This window comes from Rhea pennata, chromosome 2 (genome assembly GCF_028389875.1).
Source record: "Rhea pennata isolate bPtePen1 chromosome 2, bPtePen1.pri, whole genome shotgun sequence".
NCBI classification, from domain to species: Eukaryota; Metazoa; Chordata; class Aves; order Rheiformes; family Rheidae; genus Rhea; species Rhea pennata.
The window spans coordinates 55367701-55391870 of NC_084664.1; the positions used below are offsets into that span (position 1 = coordinate 55367701).

Consider the following 24170-nt stretch of genomic DNA (forward strand, 5'->3'; position numbering starts at 1 on the left):
TACTGACTAGCACACTTCAAAACTGACAATGAGAAAGTGCCTCAGCTTGGGATACTTTTTAGCAGGACTCAGTGCGGAGTATCTTAAACAGAGCTGGTAGCATGGACTGGAGTCTAATGACTTATGTCCTGACAAATACTTAAAATTACGAATTGCACCAATAACACGTGGAACAATAATCTGTCAAAAAGACAAGTCCCTAGATCAGTTTATCAGCTTCATTTGTTCTGGGGTGATCAGTAGTGTGCCTCTGTGTTATATAGGCTGTCTTCTGGAGGGCAACTCTGTGTAGGTCTCCCTGAATCTCAGGTGGAATCTCAATGGTAGGATGGTATTTGGATGCACATCTACTCCTTGTAGCGTTTCCGCATTGTAAATGCTCCGACTTACTAGTGTGTGGGCTTGGTATTCTGTCCCAGCATTGATTGCTTTAGGTCAGGAATGCTGAAGGGAGAACGCAGCATGTGTACCACCTGTCCGACATGATTACTTCCAGTAAAGTCAAGTGGAATTATTTGTGCAGGGTAAGATCCAGTTTTGAGAAATTCTTTGAAGTATATAAGCGAAAAATATGTGTGTCTTTATGTGTTGGAATTCGGACAAAGACAAAGGGAATATTAACGAACCATGAGAGAGTCCTTCTAAGTGCGTAGTGATAAGCATTTGTGGAGTAGCATAGGAGAGGACAGAATATGGTAGGAAAGGAAGGGAGATAATCTCAGTCAGGCAAATAGCATAAGTCATCCAAGTAACTTCTCCAAATCTGTTTGAAGGTGCCCAGGGAAGGACTTAGAGCTTTCACAAAGTTACAGTTTAGGAAATAAAATCATTTAAAAAAATAGTATTAAGGGCAGGCAAAAACTACAAATATGCTGCTTCTGAAAAAAACCCAAACTAATTAAAAATCATTTTCCTTTTCTGTTTCTTTGCCAAGACCTATTTTCAGGACTCTGTTCTTCCCCTCAAGCAGCCAATGAAATCTCAGGCACCTAAAGCAAATAGAGGCAGTATACTTAGGACTTGGCCAATAAAAAAAAGGAGGAAATGATTTTTAAATATTTTGTTTTAAAATATACTAAATTGTCATTTTTATATCCATGTACATTCTGTTATTAATTTTGGCTGATAAATAGTTCTCTTTATAAAACAACAACTTAACCAATCACCTTACGTATGCGATGAAACTCAGGTCCTGTGTAATCTCCTGTTAGTGTGCTTGCTATATCCAGAATACACAAAGGTGCAATTCTGTTTAAAATTTAGATATGAGGTACATCTGAACTGAGGAATGACAGTATAAATCATGTTCCCTTTCTAACTCAGTACTGTCATGCATAGGGAATAGAGCCACACTTCGCAAGCATCTGTGCTGATACAACTGCATATTATCTGTTCTCTGTAGCTTTGGTCTTGTGTGGTGTCACCATAGTTGCTTAAGTTTGTTCCAGTAGTGCATCACATTGTATGATTGGTATATGTTTAACATCTGTTCTTTCTACCTCTCTTCTGTAAAAAAAAAGTGTAGGTGGTGGAACATTTTGTTTTGTAGAACATTGGCTAGTGAAATGTTTGGTAATGAATTTGATTTGGATTCTTCTTGTTTTCATTGTTACTGTTTTATAATGCAAGCATTGCCATCTGCGTTGAAGAAGGCAAAGTCAAGAAAGTTAGCTTGTCTGGATTCTGGCCCTACTTCTGCAAGTATACAAGGCAACTCTTGATGCCACAGTGCCTGCTCATGTACTGCAAGTTAAATACATGCATTTGTCAGACTGAAGTTTGAACTACTGTGTCACTGTACTAGAGGTGGCACACATCCTTTGAGCAGTGATGTCAATGGGTTAGAAAACTTAGAACAAAAGATATTTATTCCATGAAATAATTTATTAAAGAAAGGATAAGGAAAAAGAAAACATGATAAAGTGATTGCTGTAAATACAAATGAATTTTCTCTAGGAAATGAGTTTTAAGTAAGGATTTAAAGGGAAAAAGAAATGAAATTATTTAAATATATTTCCAGTAATTTTTAATGTTTAATTAATATATTTTATTCTTTTGCAAAATGAGCAGATTATCATCAAAATATCTCAAACACATTGTTGAACTCATCTGTAAGGCATTCCCCACTCCACTTTTGTGGGAGCTGCTGGGCAGCCAGCTGAACAGTAGTTGAGTCCTTAGAGCCTGATTGGAAACATGTGAATAAGTGTATGTTAGCATTCTTGGGAATATCTTCTCTGGACTCAGTGTGAGGTAAAGGTTACATCTGTGCTTATTTGATCACAGGCTTGGGTTTTTACAAGGAACCAGGTAGTTCTTCAGTAGCTTATCACAACTGTGGGGACATTGCCTTTGACTAAGAAAATGGCAGATGAGCTTAGGTCCCTAACAGTTGCCTGCCGCAACTATCATAGAAATGGGAATCTTTTAGGATATGGGCAGGGGAATGATTTACCACGGAAAAGCTAATACATAAACTTGCTGCTTGTCCACCTCTGTTTGTGTAAGCTTTGTGAGAAGGACGTGAGCTAAGCGCTCGTGAGGATGCTTTGAACTGTGCTTTGAACAGCTCATCATGTGATAGATAATGCTTTGTATCCTGGAAAAGTCAGATTTCAGGTGTTTCTAGGTGCATTTTCAAAACTTCTGATAATTTCTGTTGAAGTTGCTGTGTGATTCTGTCCCCAGTTATAGAGCAAGGATCATATGGCCTTTTTATAGGTGTGGAGCAGAATCACGGTGTTTGTGACACACCCGACTACTGTAACTAAGAATTAGATGAATATGCCCATGAAGAGATTTATCATTTCTCCTCAGAGAAGGGTTTGATTACTTGATGATAAGTGAAGCTTATACGACATATGAAAGATCGTTTTAAAATATTTATTAGCTAACCATTCTGTTGCTCTCACCTTGTGGCCCCTCAATCTCACCAGTCCCCACACGTTTCCTTATCTCTTCCTTTCCTCTTTTCTCTTTTCACTACTCCCTTTGGCATGGTGGATTCTGGAGGGAAGACTTGCCAGTGCTGAGCATCTCAGTTCTGTGTTTGGGATCACATATTCTCCCCTTCACCTGGCATGTTCCAGTGAGCTACTGGGGTTTCTGTAAAGGAGCATCTGGAAGGGTGGCAGATACTGCGTCTAACTGGCACAGAGAAAGGCTCTTCCACATTCATGGGAAACAGAATGTATTCAGCCTGTGCAAATAGATTTTTTAAAAGGCTTATAATTTAGCCAAATTCGGGCAACTTTTAATAAAAACTTCTCCTCTGCCAAATTTCAAGGCCTTTCTCCAAAACATGGAGGCAGTAGAACTTTTTAATGAAAGTTATTAAAAATCAAAACAAAACTGTGAATAATAACATGTTTTCTTCTCAGTTGTTCTCAGAAAAGTTGTCCTGTTGTTCTCAGAAATGGCTGAACCAGTTCAGCCTGATCTATTTATTTTGGAAACTGTCAGCTGAGACAAACTTTCAGCATGGGAAATTTCAGCCCAACTGGTTAGCCTTTCTCAAAGTTTGGCAAAGTTATAAAAGTAAAAATGGTCTTATACTGAGGAGTCAATGGCAAGCTTACCTATCAGCAATGTGTTTTTTTTTTTTTTTGTAGAAAAAGACTATGAACATTAACTGCTTATTTTTAATGTTTCAGATTCTTTGAGTATATATTACTCTATAAAGACGCAGTGATGTTTCAGATTGAACAAGTTACAAAGCTCTGCTCAAAGATTCCTCTGACAGAGCCGTGGGATCCATATGATATCCCTGCCAATTCAACTTATGAAGATCAATACTACATCGGGGGACCTGGAGATGAAATTATGGTACAGGAATGGTCTGACAGAAAACCAGCCAGGAAATGTATGTGCATACTTTTATTTCATCTTAGTAAAAGTAATCATTGTCTCTGTTACCTAGGGACAAATAGATTGTTCATGTTTCACCCCCAGACTTCCATATTTCCATAAAGTTTGCTGGAAGACATAATAAATATCCCCCATGTAGAGCATGTCATTTTATTATCAATGCATTTTATTAGGAAAATGTCTCATATCTCAGCAGGATCATATATATCCAAGGGACTTATCTGTGTTCTACTCTGTATCATACAGTTTTCAGCAAAGAATTCTGTCATTTTACATTTGAATGCAGCAGCCTGAATTTATCCAAAATTTATCTAGAGAAAAATCAGTAATGTAAGTAGGGACACACTCAACAAAGGGACACAACTAGCATGTGTCATATTTCAGTTAAAAGGTGTTATAGAAATAAAGCAGGCATCAGTCTTTGTCCACACACTGTTATCAAATATTGTCACAAAATACATCTAGTATGCTGTTCTGCAGCAGTGGGCATCTTCAGTATGCACCTAAGTTTTGTTATCCACAATGCTAGTAAGAAACATCTGTTCTCAAAGCATAGTTCTATACTTGGCAGCTGAGCACCTGCATCATAAAAGAAAGTAGGATGAATTTTCCAAGCTACAGTATGTTAGATTTTGGATGCATAGCAGTTTATTAGCATGTCGGTTTCAATTTTGTCTATGGTTTAGTGATGACCCAGACAACTATAAAAATAATTCTTAAAATCCCATGACATTTACAGTATTATTCAGCTAATGCAATACTTAATACTTAAGCACCTAATATATGGGCTGGTTATAAACCTGAGTGCTTAGCCAGGAGAAAAAATATTTATTTCTTGAATAAAAGTAGAAAGAAAAAGAAGGATAAGACTATTAGAGCTCTGTAACTAGGTCGGTGTATCCTCTGGTATTCTACAAGAGACAAATTATCCTTCACTCCAAGGGTCTTATTTTCCAGATCCAGCATTTTTGGAACTTTTGTGGAACTTAATATCCAGATATATTCAGTTAATGATATGTGATTTTTATTCTATAGTATTTTGTATTTCCAGTACTTTTTTCCATGATCATTCTGAAAAAGAATATGTGAAACGTGCCTACCCATTCACCTTTCAGCTAGTATTGATTTGGGGTCTAGAAATTATAATTCTGTTAATATTATGAAGGTTTCTGTGGAGATACAGAATATCTTGGTATCGTTATATTTTGCCTATATGGTATACTGGAGAGGTATGTTTAAATATTGCACAGGTTGCAAGACCTTTTATAAATACTGCATGTGCATTTCATATCACAGATTACCCACTTCCAATAATGTGATTATGGCACAGCATATGACACAGTACTGAAATGACAGAAAATAAGTATGTTTGATTGCTGCTTGGGTGAAAGAAAATAAGCTTCATAGGGCCTGGGAGAAAGGATCTGATCTGTGATGGCAGTAGGTAGTTTTGAATTCTAACATAATGAAAGTCTGCTATCAGGACATCTGAAATACATGAAACAATTAGATGAAGTGATGTGTAAGGAAAGGGATAAAGAGAGATCATTGAAGAGGTACATAGGAGAAATAAATTAAAAATGAGGTTTTAAAAATGAAGAGTGGGCAAGGGAAACCATCTTAATGGTATTGACCGTAGAAATAGAACAGTAGTGGCAGAGGATGAGAGGGTAAAGAATGAGAGAAAAAACTTTGAGTTAAGTATGTTGTGGAGTTAAACTGGAGATTTACATGGACGAGTTCAGCATTGAGTGGAGTCTTGAAAAAGTTAATGGACCAATAGAAATATTTGAGGGGAATTGGAATTTCAAAAATGAACATGATAGTGATAATATGTATAGATGGCAGCAAATAGGAGGAATAAATTAAGAAAAGAGATAGAGGCACTGGAGTTGTATTTGGGAATGTTTCTCCTTTTCCAAGAAAAACACTGTTTGAGACAGTACGCTGGAAAAGTTATGAAAAAACATCATGTTTATTTGAATTGAGGATTAGTAAGTATCATCAGTGTAAGAGTGGTAGTTAAGGGCTCAGATGACTGAAAGCTTTGAGGGTAAAACTGGATGGCTACAGTGGAGAGTTCTGGTGCAGAGGGAGCCTCCACCACAGCAGAAGACAAGCAGTTTATCTGATAGGTGAGTGCATAGGAAGGAATCGGATGTCCTACATTAGTTGTGGAGACTGAATGTTTTAGAGTGTCAGAGACTACTGAGTTCCAACAATGTCAAATGGACAAAAAGTTTTCAACAACCACATCTTTCAACTTTTCAAGAGCAGAGAGTAAGGTGAAATGTCCACATGCTACCTAAACTGAAGGTACAAAATCTTGCTTTCTGTGAAAACAACTCCCTGAACGTTACCTTAGTTTACTGCTGAAATGAATGAGTGCTGACATCAAAGGTGAAGAAAACAGATTTATATGGAACATAACTAAATTTGGGACTAAGCATAAGTGATGTTCCTTCAGAACAGATATATCTGAAAGGTGACATACTGATACCATGGTGGTACCATTATTCTAAATATGCATGACACCAAGATGTTCAGGTTTAAGATCATCATAGTCTCCATGATACTACTTTTGTGGTCTTTGTTGATGTTGCCGTGCATCCTCTAATGGGGAATTGTGTCCTGGTAAGCAGGCTGCATAGGAACATGAAGCCAATTATTATTGGCCCTCAAGATAGCAAAAATCAAGCTATTTTATTGTGAGTGCTGTAGGATTTTCCAGAATTTCTCCAGGATCTTCTATTAAATTGCTTTTGTTTTCAATTCTCCACTAAGACTTTCAGAAAGATAGGGCTCTGTTTAGAAATATGGGAATTCCTAATCTATAGGCTTTGCCTGAGGATGGGGAAATTAGAAGGCAATTTGTCTTGACACCATTGTGACACAGTCATGCTTGTCATTTAAATAGTCAAATTTCTGCTTTATTACAGTGGAATCCTGGGTCGGTGTTTACACAGTCAAAGACTGTTACCCAGTACAGGAGACCTATACAAGGAACTACAGCGTTACAACCTCCACACGCTTTTTTGATCTACGGTTGGGTATTGCTGACCCCTCGGTGTTTATCCCACCCAGCACCTGCCAGACAGCCCAGCTGAGAAAGATGAAAGATGAATGCTGATTGTGGATGCTGGCTGCCCCAAGCAAATAAATAATAGCTAGGAGGAAGATTATTAATAGTCAACTGCTGACGTCTAACCTGATTTTTCAAGCTGATTATTGTGCTTTTGGGAATTGTAAGTTTTCCCTTGAAGTAGAGTATAAAAATTTTAATTGAGTAAGATATGTAACAGAAGATCTTTTTCATCAATTTGTTCAGTGATGCACTTGGAGTATTACATTGTTACTGTGAAGATGATATTTATAGATACTATTTATATTAGCTATGGGTGATTTTCTTTTTGTAAAAATTTAATTTTTTATTTTTTTCAAGAATATAAAACATAAGCAGCCTATTATGGTGGTAATATGATGAAGAAAAAGCTAAAACTTACTGTTGTCGTTTCTTCTGGAGAGATGAGGGGAAGGGAAGTATGTCCCAGGTAAGACTTAATCCCCAACCAGAAAATAGCCCATTTTGAAAGTACATCAAAAGTGTAGAAATTCCTGCTCTTGTGTGTATTTTTTATGCTTTGGTTGATTTGTTTCTTTCTGCTAAGATATAGGAGCACCTCTGTTCATATAACACTAGCTGACGTGCAAAAATACTTCTTTTTTTTTTTTTCTTTTTCCTGAGGAGAACAATGTGAAAGGAAGGAAAGGAGGGAGAAAGACACCAAAAAAAAAGTAAGACAAAGTTTTCTTTTATTTGTTACACCTTTTGGTGAAATATTCCAATAGGGTTGATGAGACGTTTTTCAATTTTATTTTACCTTAGCACTCACTTTCCAAGGCAATACTAGATTTAACCTATGCAAATACTACACTCTTAAGTTGCTTTAATATTTTGTACCTGTTTTCAGAAGTATTTCCTTCTTCAAAGAGTATGAAACACCTTTGTAATTTCAGGTAGAAATAAAATCACCTGTTCTTAGTACATCATTAATAAAGGCTGTATCAGCATTCAAACAGTGCTTTGCAAGGTAGGTGGAGTGAAAGACAACTGTGTGAGGAGCAGAGATGAGGTGGGAAGAGAAAACAGTGGGAAAAAGAAGTGTTTTGGATGCCTTCTGTATGACTGCAGGAAGGACAGTCTTACTTCTTTTTACCCCCGCTCCTTTGACAGCTGCTATGTTTGCTGTTTAGTCAGCATTTCAAGCCTTATTTTCTCTGCCTCCTTTTCTATTGAGCAGAATGAATGTTGCCTTAAAAGATCTAAACAAATAACACCCCTCCCCCCCCCCCAAAAAAAAAGTGCAGGAAGTGCACATCTTTTTGAAAATTCAAACCAAATCTGCACACACCTTTAGGCCCTTGAGAATGTGGAATGGTAGTGGGTTTTGCACTTTTACATAATCAAATTAATTGGCTTATTCTGTAAGTCTATACATGCATTTAATTTATTATTTGCAAATATATTTAGAGACTGATCCTTATCATTTTATATGTATTGGGTAGTAGTTTACTCCAGAAGTTGTCTAGCTGAAAAGAGTGCAATGTGGGGAAGTTTGGTGTGCTTTGGGGCCCCGCTGTCAAATTCTGTTGCTGCCCTAGTGACTGTTGGGCTCTTCCCCATAGATAGATTTCTTCTCTAGAACAACTTCTAGTGAGGAGAAATGATCCAGTTTGACAGTGATAGGAAGTCTTACATAAATATGATACATAATTTACTGGCCGATAGTACCATATCTAACAAAAACCAAAGGCTTGCACCATCTGTGGAAGACGGTGCAGCTGGGCTGGCTTTTCATGGTCTGTATCATCTTAGCTTTTTGTACTAAAGCAAATGGCACAGTGGGTATTTTCCTTTCATGGTTGTAGTCAGAATTGCATTTTAGTTGGCCTTGTGCTTAATGAAAGCATATACACATACCTGCTGAAATTTAGGTAATTCATTAAAAATATTTTATCAAACATGATCATTTAACTGAAATGTGCTAGTGAAAAAATAGATTGGGTTAGAATGCATTTAGTCTGTACTCGCCTCCTGTATTTTTGTGACAACCTAAAAGCTAACTGCATATTGTTCTCATTAAGGCAATGATTAACATGCATTTCTTAATATCTGTTTCTTGTTGGAATCTGGAAAATATAATAAATCTAGCTAGCAAATATAGAGCTACGGTACCATATCGTTTGGGATAACTTTGTTGTGGTAGAGCAGATAGCTGTATAATCAAAGTGCATGTATTAAGTTTTGCTGACAATGATATCATTTCTAGCAGTAAAATTAAATGTTCCTTTTAATATGAACTTGCAAGAGTCTGTGACACAGAAGTGCTTTAAAAATGTTGCAGTGACATCCAAAGCAATTTTATATGTCTAAATATGTACCTTCAAAACAATGCTGTTGTCTTTGTATTTATGCCCATCACTCAATAAAGAAAGTTGTCAAAGAAACGGCAAACAACAAACTTTTTGATATTATGTTTATTGCTTAAATTAGCCATGAACCAAATACAAAGCAGAAAAAACATGCCTAGTTTGTTATCATTTGCTGTAGTTTGTTATTGTATACTGCAAAAAGACATTTTGGCTTTATGCTTCTGTGCCAATGACAGTAAGAATGAGCATACAGGGACTTTAAAATAGGCATAAACTGTGCTGTTATGGCAGAGTGAAAAGAGAGCTTTCATGTATCTGATGGTCTGGGGGATTTCTTTATTGCAATTATCTGGGTGGAAAATTAATCATAAATTGTTTTTTATATGTGATATATTCTACTAGGTAACAGTGAGCGAATTTCAGAGTTGAATACTCCGTGAGACAAAGCTGTTTTTGTGAGATTTCCAATGCTTCCTGGTTTTAGCTGGGCCAGAAATAGTGCAAACAGACTTTCCTGCCATATTTTTGTATTTCTGCTTGGAGACTTAGCTGAAAGCAGGATGTGTAGAAACACAACATTGTTTTATTTAAAGTTAACCAAACATTCCTGAATCTCAAAACAGGTTTAGTTTGAGTTTGAGGAGGAGATCTGGACATTTGGTTCAGTTCCTATTTTAACAGTTTGCTTAACGGTAGTATTAGGGACAAATTTTTCTGTCTCAAGCTATGCTGCACCATGAAAGTGCTTCCAGTTACCAGGGCATACCCAGGGGCTCTTTCACAGAGAGTGTAGGAAGAAATACAATAACCCACAGTCAAGGTGACATTTAGTGAAGAAGTCTTTGAACAATACAGTATTCTTAGTCTGGGACATATAAACAAAATCAGTGTCTTATCCATTTCATTCTAGTGGTCACCCTTACTCCTTGCAAAATTACAGCTGTTTTCCCAGCACTATCCTCCTTACAGTCAGTGGATCTTCCAAAATGTCATTTAAAATTCTAACTTCCATTCGTTTGAATGGGAGTTCGGCACCTACATGCCTTATGGGTCTGATCTGGACCTGACCTCTATAATTTTTCCAAAAGTCTTAATCTGAAGTGCAGGAGCAGGGCTGGCCATAACAAAATGTGACCAATGCACTCTGATCTACATGTAGGTGACCAACGATAAGATGACGGAAAGGGGTGTAGGGAAATAATCTGCAAGTTGGCTGCTACCAAAGATGAAAAAAGATTTCAAAAAAGCACCCAGATGTGACTCAGGAAGACAGAGATCCTCAGTGTAAAGACACTGAGATCTCTCTCAGCTATCTTTCGCTGCATGTCCAGCATGTACTCAGGCATGTGCACATTTAAATCTTCACATTTGCACTTAAAAATATGAACAAATGAACTGAGTTTGAAGACTCTTAATACCTTTGAACCTTTACTCCTTTTTAATAGGAGACGGAAAAAATTCTTATGATCCAATGGAGCGTTCCCTGTGAGTTACTAAGGAGGCTCTCCCTGCCCCCCTCCCTTCTGTATTTAATTCTCCCTCCTGAAATAAAATTCTCGGGAAGATTTACCATTTTTTTTCCAGGACAATTCACCATCAGAAATATCACAATTTTTTAGTATAGTCTCTTAATATAACCCATGGTTTCATTTGAAAGCCATCATCCCTATGAAAACAGTGATAGATAATTAGGATAAGAATGATAAGCTGTCACTATGAAACTGATTTCACTGGTTTTAGTACATTCTGATTTAACATACTCCAGGATAAAGATTTATGTGTGTTAATGCGGATATTTCAGAATAAAGACTGAAACTGCATATGGAATGAAATGCACGTGCTTATAGTATATTTTGTTTGAAGAACAAATAGCAGAATTGTGTATGCTTTTCAAGCCTGAGGAAGCACCAGGTTACCTGGCTACATAGCTACAAGAATATAAGCTTTTCAGAAGTGGTGCTGCCTGCTGTCTTTAATAGGATGCTTAGCACTTTAGATCATAGAAAAGTTACTCTCCTCACCATCTCCATTCCATAAGAACTGGCTTTAGACTCATTCCTTTCCCAGTCTGCAAAGTGGGAAAAATAATTCCTGCTTTCCACCTGCCTTTGCCGTACTGATTATAAAGTCTTTAACCCAACATCATTGCCTCACACAGTAGGGCCTGAGGAGGCCTCTAGACATTGCTGTAGTTAGTTAAACTAATAGTGTCATGGATAGTTCCCAGTGTCTCCCTTCCAAAGTATAACAACATTGTGTGTTATACACGTGGTTGAATGGGCTTAACCTTTGCAGGCTGCATGCTTGCTGAGTACATTTGGTTGTTAATCATGACCTCAGCACCTGGCCATCACTGTTAATTGAGCTCAGCTCAGACTTCAGTGAAGCCAGGCAAACGTGGCTCTCTAGGGAAAGAAAAAGAAATCCCACTGGGCTCACACCAGGTGGGTTTTTCCCAGTTTGCCCAGCTCTAATAAAGTTTTGACGTTCTTGAAACAGCAGCAGTTCAGTTGTCAGCTCTACATTACAGCCAGTAGCATGTTGAAGGGGAGCGTCGAGTTCTTCCCCCTGCACTAAAATTACCCTTCATGCTGGGTCAGGAATTTAGTATTGATTTTGATGGAGAAAGCATGCTTGCTGCAGATGTGCCTGTCCAATTGGCAAGGGTTTACATCCAGAGCGCCCACAGCTAGTCAGCACCACACAGGCACTCTGCAGTGCCTACCCTGGGCAGACACACCAGCCGAGGGAGCAGAGGGAAAGGGATGATCTCAGCCAACCTCCACAGCTGCCTAGAGGGAAGTCTACGAAAACTACTGAGGGCCATCAGATAATCCTCTTTCACCCATCTGTTTTTTCCTCTGTCCATCCAGCAACTTCCAAGAACAAACAAGTTGACAGCAGTTCCTGGGCTCTCCCCAAGCACAGGACCTGCGGGTTTTCATGACAAGGCTACCTAGGTCAAGTGGTCCATGGCCTTGTCCAGTCAAGCTTGGATATCTCTGAGGATGAAGATTTCACAACTGCTCTGGGCAGCCTGTTGACACCCCCCCCTGCACCTCTATTATGATTCTTTTTCCAGTAACATTCCCATTTCCTGCATTCTAGCTAGTTCCCTTATCTCTGCACCTCCCAGAAGAGTCTGGCTCTGTCTTTTTCTATACTCTCCCATGGGGTAGCTAAAGACAGTCATAAGGTCCCTCCAGGGTCACCTTTTCTCCAGGTTGAACAAACACAGGTTCCTCAGCCTCTCCTTGCATACTGTGTAGTCTAGCCCCTAACCAGCTGGCCTGAACTCACTCCACTATGTCCATGTCCCTCTTGCACTGGGGAATCCAAACCTGGGCACAGCCCTCCAAATGAGGTCTCCTCAGTGTCCCACAATCATCTCCCTGGACCTGCTGGCTATGCTTTTGCTAATGCAGCCTCACAGATCCATCATTTATCTGGCAAGAATGTGTAACATGGTGCTGGAAGAGCTAGCCTAAAGCATAAGTGGTCTTCTAGTGGCCCCAGAAAGAGTCTTCTGCCCCATAACTATGATTTGCCTCCTCTTCCTTGGCTGGAGCCCTGTGCTCTCCAGCCATCTCCCAGAGGAGATGGTTCACCTAGTGGTGCCTGTGCTTAGGGCATGGCATAGGACACTAAATGGGGTACAGCTCTTTCCCTTAGGTCTTTTCTGTAGTTTAGAATCTGTTTTCGATATTGTTTCACTTGGTTATTTTCTTCTTTAAATGAGAACTGTGTCTGTTAATTTAATGGGATGATTGGTCACAGGAATGCTGAGCTTGCCTGTTTTACTACCACTACTAGTATCGACTAGTGGCCCTTGTTTGTTGCTAAAATATTTCATACTAAGTGACAGACCAGGTTTGTAGTGATAGACGTTCATGATGCTGGTAGCAGCTTCCACTATTAAGAGCGTATGTGGCAAAAATACTTAGTAATGACAGCAAAGAGCCTGCTACTGAGGACCAAAGTGACTTCCAAGTACTGTGATAACATTAAGCTTCTGGAGGAATGGGCCAGTGGCATTTTGAGAGGCTGCAGATGAGAGCCTCACGTTCCTTCTGTACCCCTCTCCCATGCTCCCATGTAATCTCTGGAGCTCTCATGGGCTGCAGATGGGCCTGTCCTGGAAGGCTTTCATGCCGTGGCACACTACTAAAACATATTTAAATCTAGCACTGCTGTGCCTCGTGTTTCACCACAAGGAAATGCTACAACCCCTTCCCAAGGCTTTACGGGTGGCTTCCATCCAGCACAGCACTGCATGTGCCGATGTTCATGCTGGTGCTATTCTCAGCAGGAGGAGCTCCTGTGAGCTCCATCCTCTCCCTCGCCCATACGCACCTACGTGTCCCACTGCCCGTACCCCTTTTCAACACTTGGGGCTGAATGTGGCAAGCACATCTCGTGGGACCCCAGGGCTCCCCAGCTGGGCAGGAAGAGCAGCCGCGAAGCGTTTAATAGGAGCTATGTGTCGCCAATGGGCCGGCCAAGGCATCAGACTGTGCCCATTAAAGTTAATTGGATTTATGCTGGCACAACAAAGGGACAATGTACTCCCAACTGCTAGAAAACATCTGCTCACAAGAGCGCTGATGCAGACAAATATTTCAACACTTTTTTTTTTTGTGTGTTGAAACTTTTAAAACTCAGTAGTTACATTATGAACAACACATTTCTAGGCCTTTAATTGCAACTGAGAGAGAACTGGTTAGAAATAAAGCTGCTTTAACTATACAAAAATAGGCAGCAGCATAGCACTTACAGTATAGCACTTATGCCACATTAAAATACTATCTTGTGTTACTTGACTGGAAACCTATGCAAGTGACTATAAATCTCTCTTGAGCAATCATTTCATAAATAGAGAGAAAACCAAACATTTTCTCCCAGCTACAGAATCCTACCAAATTGATGCAAAACTCAGTTATTAGCAGAATGTTGACCTTGGGGTTAAAGAAATATTTTGTAAAAAGTTCCAAAGACTTGTAGTGAAAGAAACACTGTATCTATGTAGATAAATCTACAGTTATAAGCTAAAGGTTTTCAGCCTTAGAACTTTAATTTTTAAAATGAAAAATGGAAAATTTACAAGAAAACAGGTACTTCTAAAACTGTTTGGATGACAATTAAGAATATATTTTTTTATCAGAGAAAATTTTGATAGAAAAAAAACTTCATTTTGAACACAGCAAGGCTAAAAATAACCAGTAATTTCTTAGGAGATTTCAAAGTGAAGCCCACATAGCTCCTTGCGCACAGCAAAAATGATTACTTCAGTGCTCACCTGCCACAGGTCCCTCTCAGGACTGTAAATGGAGCCAATATTTTTTTTCAACCCACAAATGCTGTTTAGTTTTATACTTGCAGCAGATGAGGCAACTTCTACATGAAATAAGAAGTGCTAATTTTGGAATATCATTTTGCTTTATGTTGTTCTTACACATCTTAGTCCTAGTTAGCTGTAGGCCACCAGATGCCATTGCTAAGCAGATCAGTGGTGATGAGGTACTGCTAATATGACTATATTTTTAGCTCAGATGAATCTCTATCCTGTTGGATAAAATGTATGTTTATTTGCTGATCAATTCTCTGCTTTACATGTGGATTTTCTCAAGAGAGCAAATCTGCATCAGTAACAGCTGATCCTAAGAAGATTTTAAAGTCATGGATGTAGTAATTACAACTTGTCAGAAGGACAAACACTGAGTAAGTAGTCTCAACTGATATTCAGCCTTGAGAGAGGCTGCTTCTAGTGTGGAGTTGAAAATTTGTCTGTGTCAGCTGATTAAATGAAAGATATTGCCTCTTCCTATGAAACTTTGCCCTGATATGATAAATGGTGGGGCTCTTTTACTTGTGCATATACTCATTACTCTGCAAATTTCCAAAGAAGGATGGTATTTAATGCCAGCAGAGCCCTGGTGAGGCCTCATCTCGAGTACTGCGTCCAGTTCTGGGCTCCCCAGTACAAGAGAGACATGGAGCTACTGGAGAGAGTCCAGTATAGGACCACGAAGATGATCAGAGGGCTGGAGCATCTGCCCTATGAGGAATGACTGCAAGAGCTGGGCCTCTTCAGCCTGGGGAAGAGAAGACTGAGAGGGGATCTTATCAGTGTATATAAGTACCTGAAGGGAGCGTGTCAGCGGAATGGGGACAAACTCTTTTCAGTCGTCCCATGTGACAGGACAAGAGACAATGGGCAGAAAATGAGGCACAGGAAGTTCTGCCTGAATGTGAGGGGGAATTTCTTCCCTGTGAGAGTGACGGAGCACTGGGACAGGTTGCCCAGAGAGATTGTGGATTCTCCTTCCCTGGAGATCTTCAAGGCCCGCCTGGATGCAACCCTGTCTAACATGCTCTAGGTGACCCTGCTGAGTGGGGAGGTTGGACTAGATGATCTCCAGAGGTCCCTTCCAACCTTACTGATTCTATGATTCTATGATCTGCCTTAGATTTTTTTGTCAAAATGGTTGCTAGAACACAGAGCAGCCTATGAGCTGCTCATAGTCTGTATCATGGAAGAAATTCTCATCCAAACAGATGGGCAGATTCATTATTTCCCAGTTTTATACCTATTGAGACATACTAGACTGGAAATACCATTTAGGACTCCATATGGGTCATGTTCCATTTAGGAGAGACTGGATGAAAGACAGCGATGACAGAATAAGGTGAAAAATGGAAGTGAGAATGTGCAAAAATAAAATATATTAAGACAGTGATAGCCCAGAAACCAACCAAACACTCCCCAAGTACAACAAAAAAATAAAAGAAGACAGCGAATTGTCCTTGCCTGCCCCCTTCTTAATCTGTTTTATGAGTTACTTAAAAAAATGGTATGGGGATCCCACTCCAAATACAAAGGTTCTTGAACATCGGCATTTCCTCTGAGGCAATACAAACCCCGAAAGGCTATTCTTAGTCTCACGAATTATCCTCAGGTTTGGCTTACACTGCTGGTGCTCCAGTGCACCAGTTTGTCCCTGTGGGCCTGGGGCGAAGTCCCTCCAAGCAGGGTGTCCAAGGGGCTCATGGAGAGACAGCAGCTTTGTGCAGGCTCTGCACCAAGGCGTGTTTGACCTTTTGGGCTCCCTTCAAGGAAGTGCCAAACATTTGCACCTCCTGCTGAAGTAGATAGACTGAGCGCGAAATCATATCTAGCCAGTGGAAATTAGCAGTCATCGCTTATGACCCTATTCTTTTCTTTCCAAGAAAAGTTTTCTTAACTGAGCTGCTGAATTTGGACATTAAATGCGCCTAACTCCCTTCCATTTAATTTCCACCTTGTGCTAGCTCACACTGCCAAAATGATATTGCCTTTAGGATTATTTTTTCCAACAGTTTCACTCTTACAGATGTGGATGAAAAGGACAGATGGTCCCAAAGGGAAACATTATGAGAAATAATCAAAGGGAGTAGTCCAGAAAGAAACAAGGCATGATATGTTCCCTTACACCTGCTGCCTTTCCCATCATATAAGCCACTGGAGCTGGAATTGCAAAACAGGCAAATGAGAAAGCTAAGCCACAGGAAGCACAGCACTATTGCACTTCAAAGATTGGTGCTAATATTGTGTATATTATAACAGTGCTTGCATGATGTCAAACATGTTGCTCGCAAATGAAACCGCCCTCTCTGGAGGTTCTTTTTTAAGAGTAGAAGGAAACATTGGATAATACCTCCACAGCAAATTGTATTCCAGCCAGCCAAAAACACCAAGCACGATTGGCCAAAGACAATACATTTTTAAAGCTTCCTTCTTTATTTCTACAGCAGCTGCTAGAAACATGGCTGTCAAAGGGTTTTAGAAGAGGAAGACATATGTGGCGTGTGTTTGGTCAGGTGTTGCGAGCGGTACAATGAACTTTGGGCCACCTATACCCAAGAGTGTGTATGGAAGTGTTGCTTTCAAGTGCTGTAAACAGCACTCACTTTATACTGAAAAGCATCACCCTAAAAAGCCCAGCTGAGTAATAAGAGTTCATATGAAAACATTTGGGATGAGATATAAAACCAAGATCTGGCCATTGATGGCCATATTTAAAAAAAGAAAAAAGAAAAAGAAAAAGGAAGAAAAAGAAAAAAGAAAAGTCAATGGATTGTTGAAGAAAGAAGAAAGGCAAGTAACACCTGCACTTCCAAAAAGTTTTCCATCTACATTGGCTACAAGATACAATCTTTCTTTTTTGATGTGGCAGTCACTGCATTTATCTAGGAATTTGTTACTTCCAGTCTGGATTGTTGCTAGATACAGCACAGTACAGGGATGCAACTAGTACAGCTATAGCTGTATTTTTTTCAGGATGTACTATTTCAGCATTCATTTGCCTGTGAAGCTCTTTGCAAAGAGGAAAGCATCTTCTTAAAGTGCACTAGCTACCTGTTCATTTTCAAGCATAACTCGAAAGTTAGGTCTTAGCTTAAAAATTTCATATACTTTGAATCTTTGCTACTTAGATTGTCTTTTTCCAGGGGACAGTCAAGGGAATTTGTCTTTATCCTCATTCTGCCTGCTGCTCTATTAGATCCATATGTGCTGGACACATTCAAAGGCCTGTGTGTTCACAGTGAGCTTGTATCAAAATTTTGAGATTCTTTAATCTGAATAGAAATAGTCTGGCAGCTTCCTGCAATAACTGAACCATCTTTGCAAACTGATTTATTAGCAAGCCTTTGCTAGAAGATTCTTTTTGATAGCATCTTATATTAATCAAAAAAAAATTAGTTTCTTTATATCTGAATAGCCTCATCAGTAATTACAGCACACTGACATTCACAGGTGGCTTCCTGTGGGCATGTAAAGAGCAAAATCTTCAGTCCTTTTCAGCTACCTCATCGGTTGGTAGGTGCTCTTGAACAGGGGCAATTGTCTTTCAGATTGGGGTGGCTACCCAGCCAACTCACTTGTTATCAGTAGCATCATTATCAACAACAGCCTTCCTCTCAATTAAATACCTGCAGAACTCATTTAGAAAAACGGCAAGCTTTATTCACACTCTCAGATAGCAAACCATATCCTATAGACAGCAGTGCCACTGACTGTGTTACATTGTCCCAACAGTGTTTCATCTCTAATAGCTTTTTCCATGACTGGTCTGATTTGTAACTCCTTAAATTAAGCTTCCAAAATGGAAGGTCAGTTAAAGCCAAATATGCTTCTTTTCTTTCCTATGAGCCAGGCATCCATTTTTACAGTGACTAGACTGACACCACCAGCTTCATGTTCACAGCCCACCCACACAGACCGCTGCTCACCCAGTGCTCAGCACCGGTTGAAGTTCTGACAGAAGATATACCCCCTTCATCAATTACCCATACACGAAGAACTGCAAAGCAGAAACAGGTAACACAAAGTCAAGGGCACCGCCATGAGTTTTTGCTGCAGTTTGGAAATGTCAGAGTAGGCAAATATTTCTCGAAGAACAAGCTGACCACAGCGCAACTGTGAGCCACAAATATAAAGGCAAATGTACCCTGATAATGTCAGGCAAGGTATTTCGATAGGAAAGGTAAACATTATACAGGGTGCTGGTGAGAATTCACCAGTAAGTGGACAGTTCTCATTACTCGGGTTCAAGAAAGATGAATTCAGTCTGTGATGAAGGCAAGCAAAAGCTAATGAGATGATTAGGGAAATGCTGGGTCCATACTGGGAGACAGGACTAAAATGAGCAAGATGAAAGTTGAGAGGGCTACAGTCACTTTCCATAAAGACATCAGCAATTAAGGCCTAAGAGGAAAAGAACTATTTTAGTGCAAAGATAGTTATAACAAAAATACACAAAATAATTTTCTTCCACATTTCTTACAAAAACAAGGCCTCACAATAAACGATATAGTGATAAATGTCACTCGGGGCATGTGAATGGGGAGGAAATCCCATATGCTCTCCAGTTGTCTGCAAAGGTTCATGTAAAGGAAACAGAACCCCCTCTTTCACCTCTGGCATAGCCACAACCAAATAAAAGTATGGTATAAATGCCTGTATTTACATAGGCTGAATGTATATAGGAATTTTGGCACAAACCTACAAAATGACAGGAGTACTACCTTACTTACTGTTTCAGGAGCTAATTTAAGTTACTTGCTGCTAAAAATACAAAATCCTATAGGAATAAGGTATTTGCCAGGATTTTATATAAGATCTGAATATCTTCCCACAAATGGGAAGACAAATAATAAAAAGATTTGTCATAAAAAAATGACAAATAATTTTCAAGAAGGGTAAAGTCACAAATGAGCTATGAAAGTTTTACCACATGGCTGAAACGCATTTTGTATCCCTTAAACATGGCCAATTGGTGTGTTTAAGAAAAGAGTCGCGCAGCTTGGTTTCAGTTGGAAAAGGTGATGTCACGGTGATAGCAGCAACAGGCTATTTTTACAGTTTGGAAGAGCTGTAGTTTACCTCATCGCGCTTTGGGCATGGATCCAACTGTTCTAGGTTTGAAAATTACCAACCTTTCAACCACACTCGTGTCACCTCCGTTCACTTGTTTTTAAAACCCAGTGTTATTTCCATTGCAGTCTATTGGCACTGTCCATCCCAAGCTATGGCTCTGGTTATACTTTCGCTTTCCTCCATGCTGCAGCTGCTGAAATAATCCGCACCCCTGGAAAGGGATTCATTTTAAACCAGATCAATTCCCTGGTCCTTCTCACTATGTGGCTTCATGAACATTAATTCCGGCGTAGAGAAGAAGTTGGCCAACAGAGGTGGTCTGTTGGTTGCAGCTTTGGTTTCTGCCATGGCCCGAGAGAAGAGAAACAGCAATTAGTATGTGCTCGGGAGCTGGCATTAGCCTTCCTCCAAGCCAGGATGACATAGGACACATTTATGGGCAATAAAACACATTGACTGGCACAATCCATGTAGGAATTAATAATTGTTTACTATTCATTTATTTGTCTTCCCATACTGAAAATAATCTGAAATATACAGATACTAAAACTCTTTCAAGGCAAGATATGAAAGAAAAGGATTAGGCCTGTTCTTTAGAGCTAAGTAAGGCTCAAGTCTTTATTTCATTCCTGGCATGAACTCCCAGCAATCGGTCACCTTCACACAGTTGCAAATCTACTGCAGGTACTGGAAGATAGTTCAGGCTTCATTTCATATGCATCTACTTTCTTATTTAAGATAAAAGGTGAAATGTAGCCACCTCCTGCTCAAATTTACTGAAATTCCTTGAAATTAAACTTACTTTCATCTGTACCTAATGGCTTTCTCCCCGAGCGTGACTGTTCTTTAACGTGCTTTGCCATGGGGGACACACAGCCATGAGAGTAGTTTTTGAGTAGGACTGGCCAAGCAGTGCAACAGAGCAGGGGTGCCCTTCCAAGGTCCTTGCTGCAGCCCAGCGCAAAGTAGCAGCTCCCTCGGGCTGACTGACAGTGGGCTACAAGGTCAGAACCAGATGAATTATGATCTTGCAATTTTTCAAGCAAAAACCATGGTTGTCACTGATACATGTAATATACATGTAATACCTTTTTGCATCCCAAGTGATATATAACATTGAATATAGTCTTCTCAAAGACTAAAAGAAAAAATAATTTAGAAGTTAAAGAGAAATAATAATTATAACCTGGGCATGGGAATGACTTTTCTTTTGGAATGCCAAAATATAAATTTGGGTAAAAAAAATCATTATCAAAAAAGAAGGAGAGAAAATAACATTCTTAAAATGTTGAATTAGTTCCAGAGAGAGCCTTCTTTGTGTGTCGGTCAGTAATCTGTTTTCTTATTTCTGGCAAGGGTTAATATTTTAGAGTTAATTTTTGTTTTGACAATATTAGTTACATATTTTCAGAATTGTTGCGTTGTCTGTGGGTTGACCCAGTGTCTGTCTCTGATTTGGAGGAGACTGGGTTGAGCTGGTATCCTTTCTCTAGGCTCCAGGCAGTCCCGTTGTTTGGGTTATTCTATATGGCAGATTTCAGTAAGGAATTGTGGTCAAAACAAAGTACATCCTATGAAGGAATGATGTTTACAGACCGGCATGTTCATTCTCTGCAGCGCCTGGGTGAAGGACGTTCACCAGGAAGATAAACACCCAGTAATTCCTGATATTGGAAGAATCTCTACAGACTATCTGGCCTGGAGAGGTGGAGTTAGTAACAGCTGTTCTGGATGCTGAATGTGCCATTAACTCCTTGTCAAAAGAGTCGCATAAAACAGCTAGAAATCTATTCCCTATGCAGTCTCCATAGCATAGGGTTCTCCACAAACTGTATGGGATTTGTGACTTTCTGTATCCTTGTGACTTTATTTTGCCAGATTTCAAGTGGTATTTTACAAGCTAAGCTGAGGATTGCATCAGCCTGCTCCTGGCAACACATGCTTATTGTGTTAATTCCTCTGAACTGTCTGCTGTGTGTGCTGTAGGTTGAGTTAAACTGTATTGCAGCTGTTATACAGGCCATAGGAGCAAGCAGCAAGTATTTTAATACCAGCAAATGAGTGCTTACAATGTATGTGTGAAGTTAACAAGTTGTGTCATTTCTACCTCCTTTCTACCACTCAAAAATAGAAGCAATAAGCTCAAGATATAAGATACCTGTTGAAACAGCAAAGCTTATGTTCCCATCCACAGTGAATAGAAATGAAGAGACACTCAGGTTGTTCAAGGAAGGGCAGAAGAACTTTTCTGGGTAGGTTTCTTGGCTGTGCTATGTGCTGAATAGCACATAGCTCAGGACAAGATGGAATTTAGAAACAGATTCAGGAAAAAAGAAGTCCTGCTACCATTCGAGACCGTTCTGATATGTGGCCTTGAAAGTGCTTTTGGAGCCAAGTCCATACTGAGAAACCCTTGGTATTTCAGGCAAATAACAGTCGCCTTGTTGTTTGATCCTCATGAGTTCTGGAGAAGGCTAGGCATTCTTGTAAATAAATGCAGTTCTGTAAAAATGAACAGTTCCATCACTAGTTTGTCTTTCTCATTGGAGTAGCATAGTTGGCTAAATGTTTGGGCTACAAAAAGGAATTTTGTGAATGCTTGCAAGAATACAGCTCTTCAGTGTTGTGATGGTAACATATTTCATAGCCCTCTATGAAGAACATCTGGACTACTGCATTATGCAGTTTTTTTTAGAAAACTAAAAGCCTAAACTTTATGCAAGTTTATGCAAGTATGTAGCCAAGCACATCTTATTTAGACTTTCAAATCTCCCTCATACCAGACAGATCTTGGAAGATGAACAAGAAAGTCTACTTTTGATTTCATTGACCAAGAGTAAAAAGCTAATCTCACCCATTGAGAAGCATAAGATAACAGGGATAAAATATTCAGATCAGACTTTCGGCCCTATGTCAGTATACTATACAAATAGGTATATTATGCATGTATATTATACATTTATGTACATTATATAAGGCATATTTGTATATAGATGCCCAGTATGAAAGCATTAATCATTATTATTGTGGTTATTTACATAGGAACCTATCATTAAGAAGCCTCTTCATCTTACATAAAATGGTTATAACACCATGTTTGAAAGTTTCCATCACTGCTATAATCATTAAGTTTCTCCAAGCCCATTCCTCTATTAACTTTTTTTGGTTCAGTCTAACATTAAAAAAGTTTGATATTTGTTCATGCAATTCATTTCTGTTTTCATGGTCCTTTGTAATGAATCTTGGAAAGGATATCAGCTAGACTATTGCATTATATCACTCTATACACCCTTAGTATGCATCTATTACAAAAAGCTTTTCATTTGAACTCCTGCTGCCCTGGTAGGGGTCTTCCTAAGTTAAACACTACATCTCCAAAAGAGAAGTCTTTGCAGATGGTGTGAGATCATTCTCATTCTGTGTTTAGCTTTGGTGTTGTTTCCACAGGATCTAAAGATGGACTGAAGTTAAAAAGCAAGTGAAAGGCTAAATCACTGGGGAGATGGAAAGGAGTATTTTCATGAGATCTATAAATCTTCTTGAGACATTCTAAAATTACAGATAGCTGCCTTGGCTAGGTTTGATGCTAGCAGTCAAGAAACTAAGCACCAGTTTTACAATTTTAAATTGTCTTAAATTGGGTTTATTTTTCAGTTGGAATGTGGATGACTCACAGCAGTCAGGAGGCCCAAAAGACCGTGAGCCAGATCCTCGCATGGTGCAAACTGGTGTCAGCCCACTGCATCCAGGGAGCTCTGTTGGCTGGCACCAATTGAGGAGCTGATCCTTATCTATGATTTGCCATTCATAAGATCTAGGCAAATGGTTACGCTGAATTAAAGGTACAAGCAAGCTGGAAGGCCAAATAGAGCATTTCCCCATTATGTTGCCTACAGTTTACCTCATTTTAGCTGACCTAAAAAGTCATGCATTGGTCAGCTTCCTCTGAGACAATATATAATACCCTAAACATTGTTGTTGGGTCAGTGCAATGGCCGAGAGACAAGTGACATGACGTCTGTGAAGTTACCTCATAACATTGAGCACTGACATTGGTCCCTCTCTGGCATGATGAAAGCAGAATATTTTAGCATAACTGGTGGACGGGAGAGCCCCTGAAGTTACTGTCATTTCCTTGTCCCCCTGCAAGGCACAGCAGGCACTGGAGTTGTCTGCAATTGCATAAACACATGCCATCAAAGCCTTGGGAGCTACGTACTGGCATAGTGCACAGGCAGCACTTCTGCTCTTGTAATTAATAAACTCTTAGCATGAGGTTGTCAGGGATTCAGCATCCTATGACGAGTACGTGCTGGACCACTCAGTGGTGGCTGTCACTACAGTTCAAGTGAGAGGTGTAGCAAAAAATGAAAGTGGAAGCAAATAGCAGCATTCAGCAGCACAGCCAATAAGCACTTTTCATTAGATCAAGACTAGTAAGCTTTTCAAGCTG

General features: G+C 39.5%; 1 protein-coding gene across 1 annotated transcript in view; it reads left to right on the forward strand.

Moving 5' to 3' along the window:
- EPDR1 (ependymin related 1) overlaps positions 1-9389 on the forward strand; it is a gene marked incomplete at its 5' end in the record, with an annotated part of 33845 nt that extends 24456 nt beyond the window's left edge. The window contains 2 exons of the mRNA XM_062567911.1: positions 3654-3862; positions 6807-9389. Of these exons, the coding sequence (XP_062423895.1) occupies positions 3654-3862; positions 6807-6997 (400 nt within the window). The remainder of the gene's footprint in view (positions 1-3653; positions 3863-6806) is intronic.
- Positions 9390-24170: the final 14781 nt, after the last annotated feature.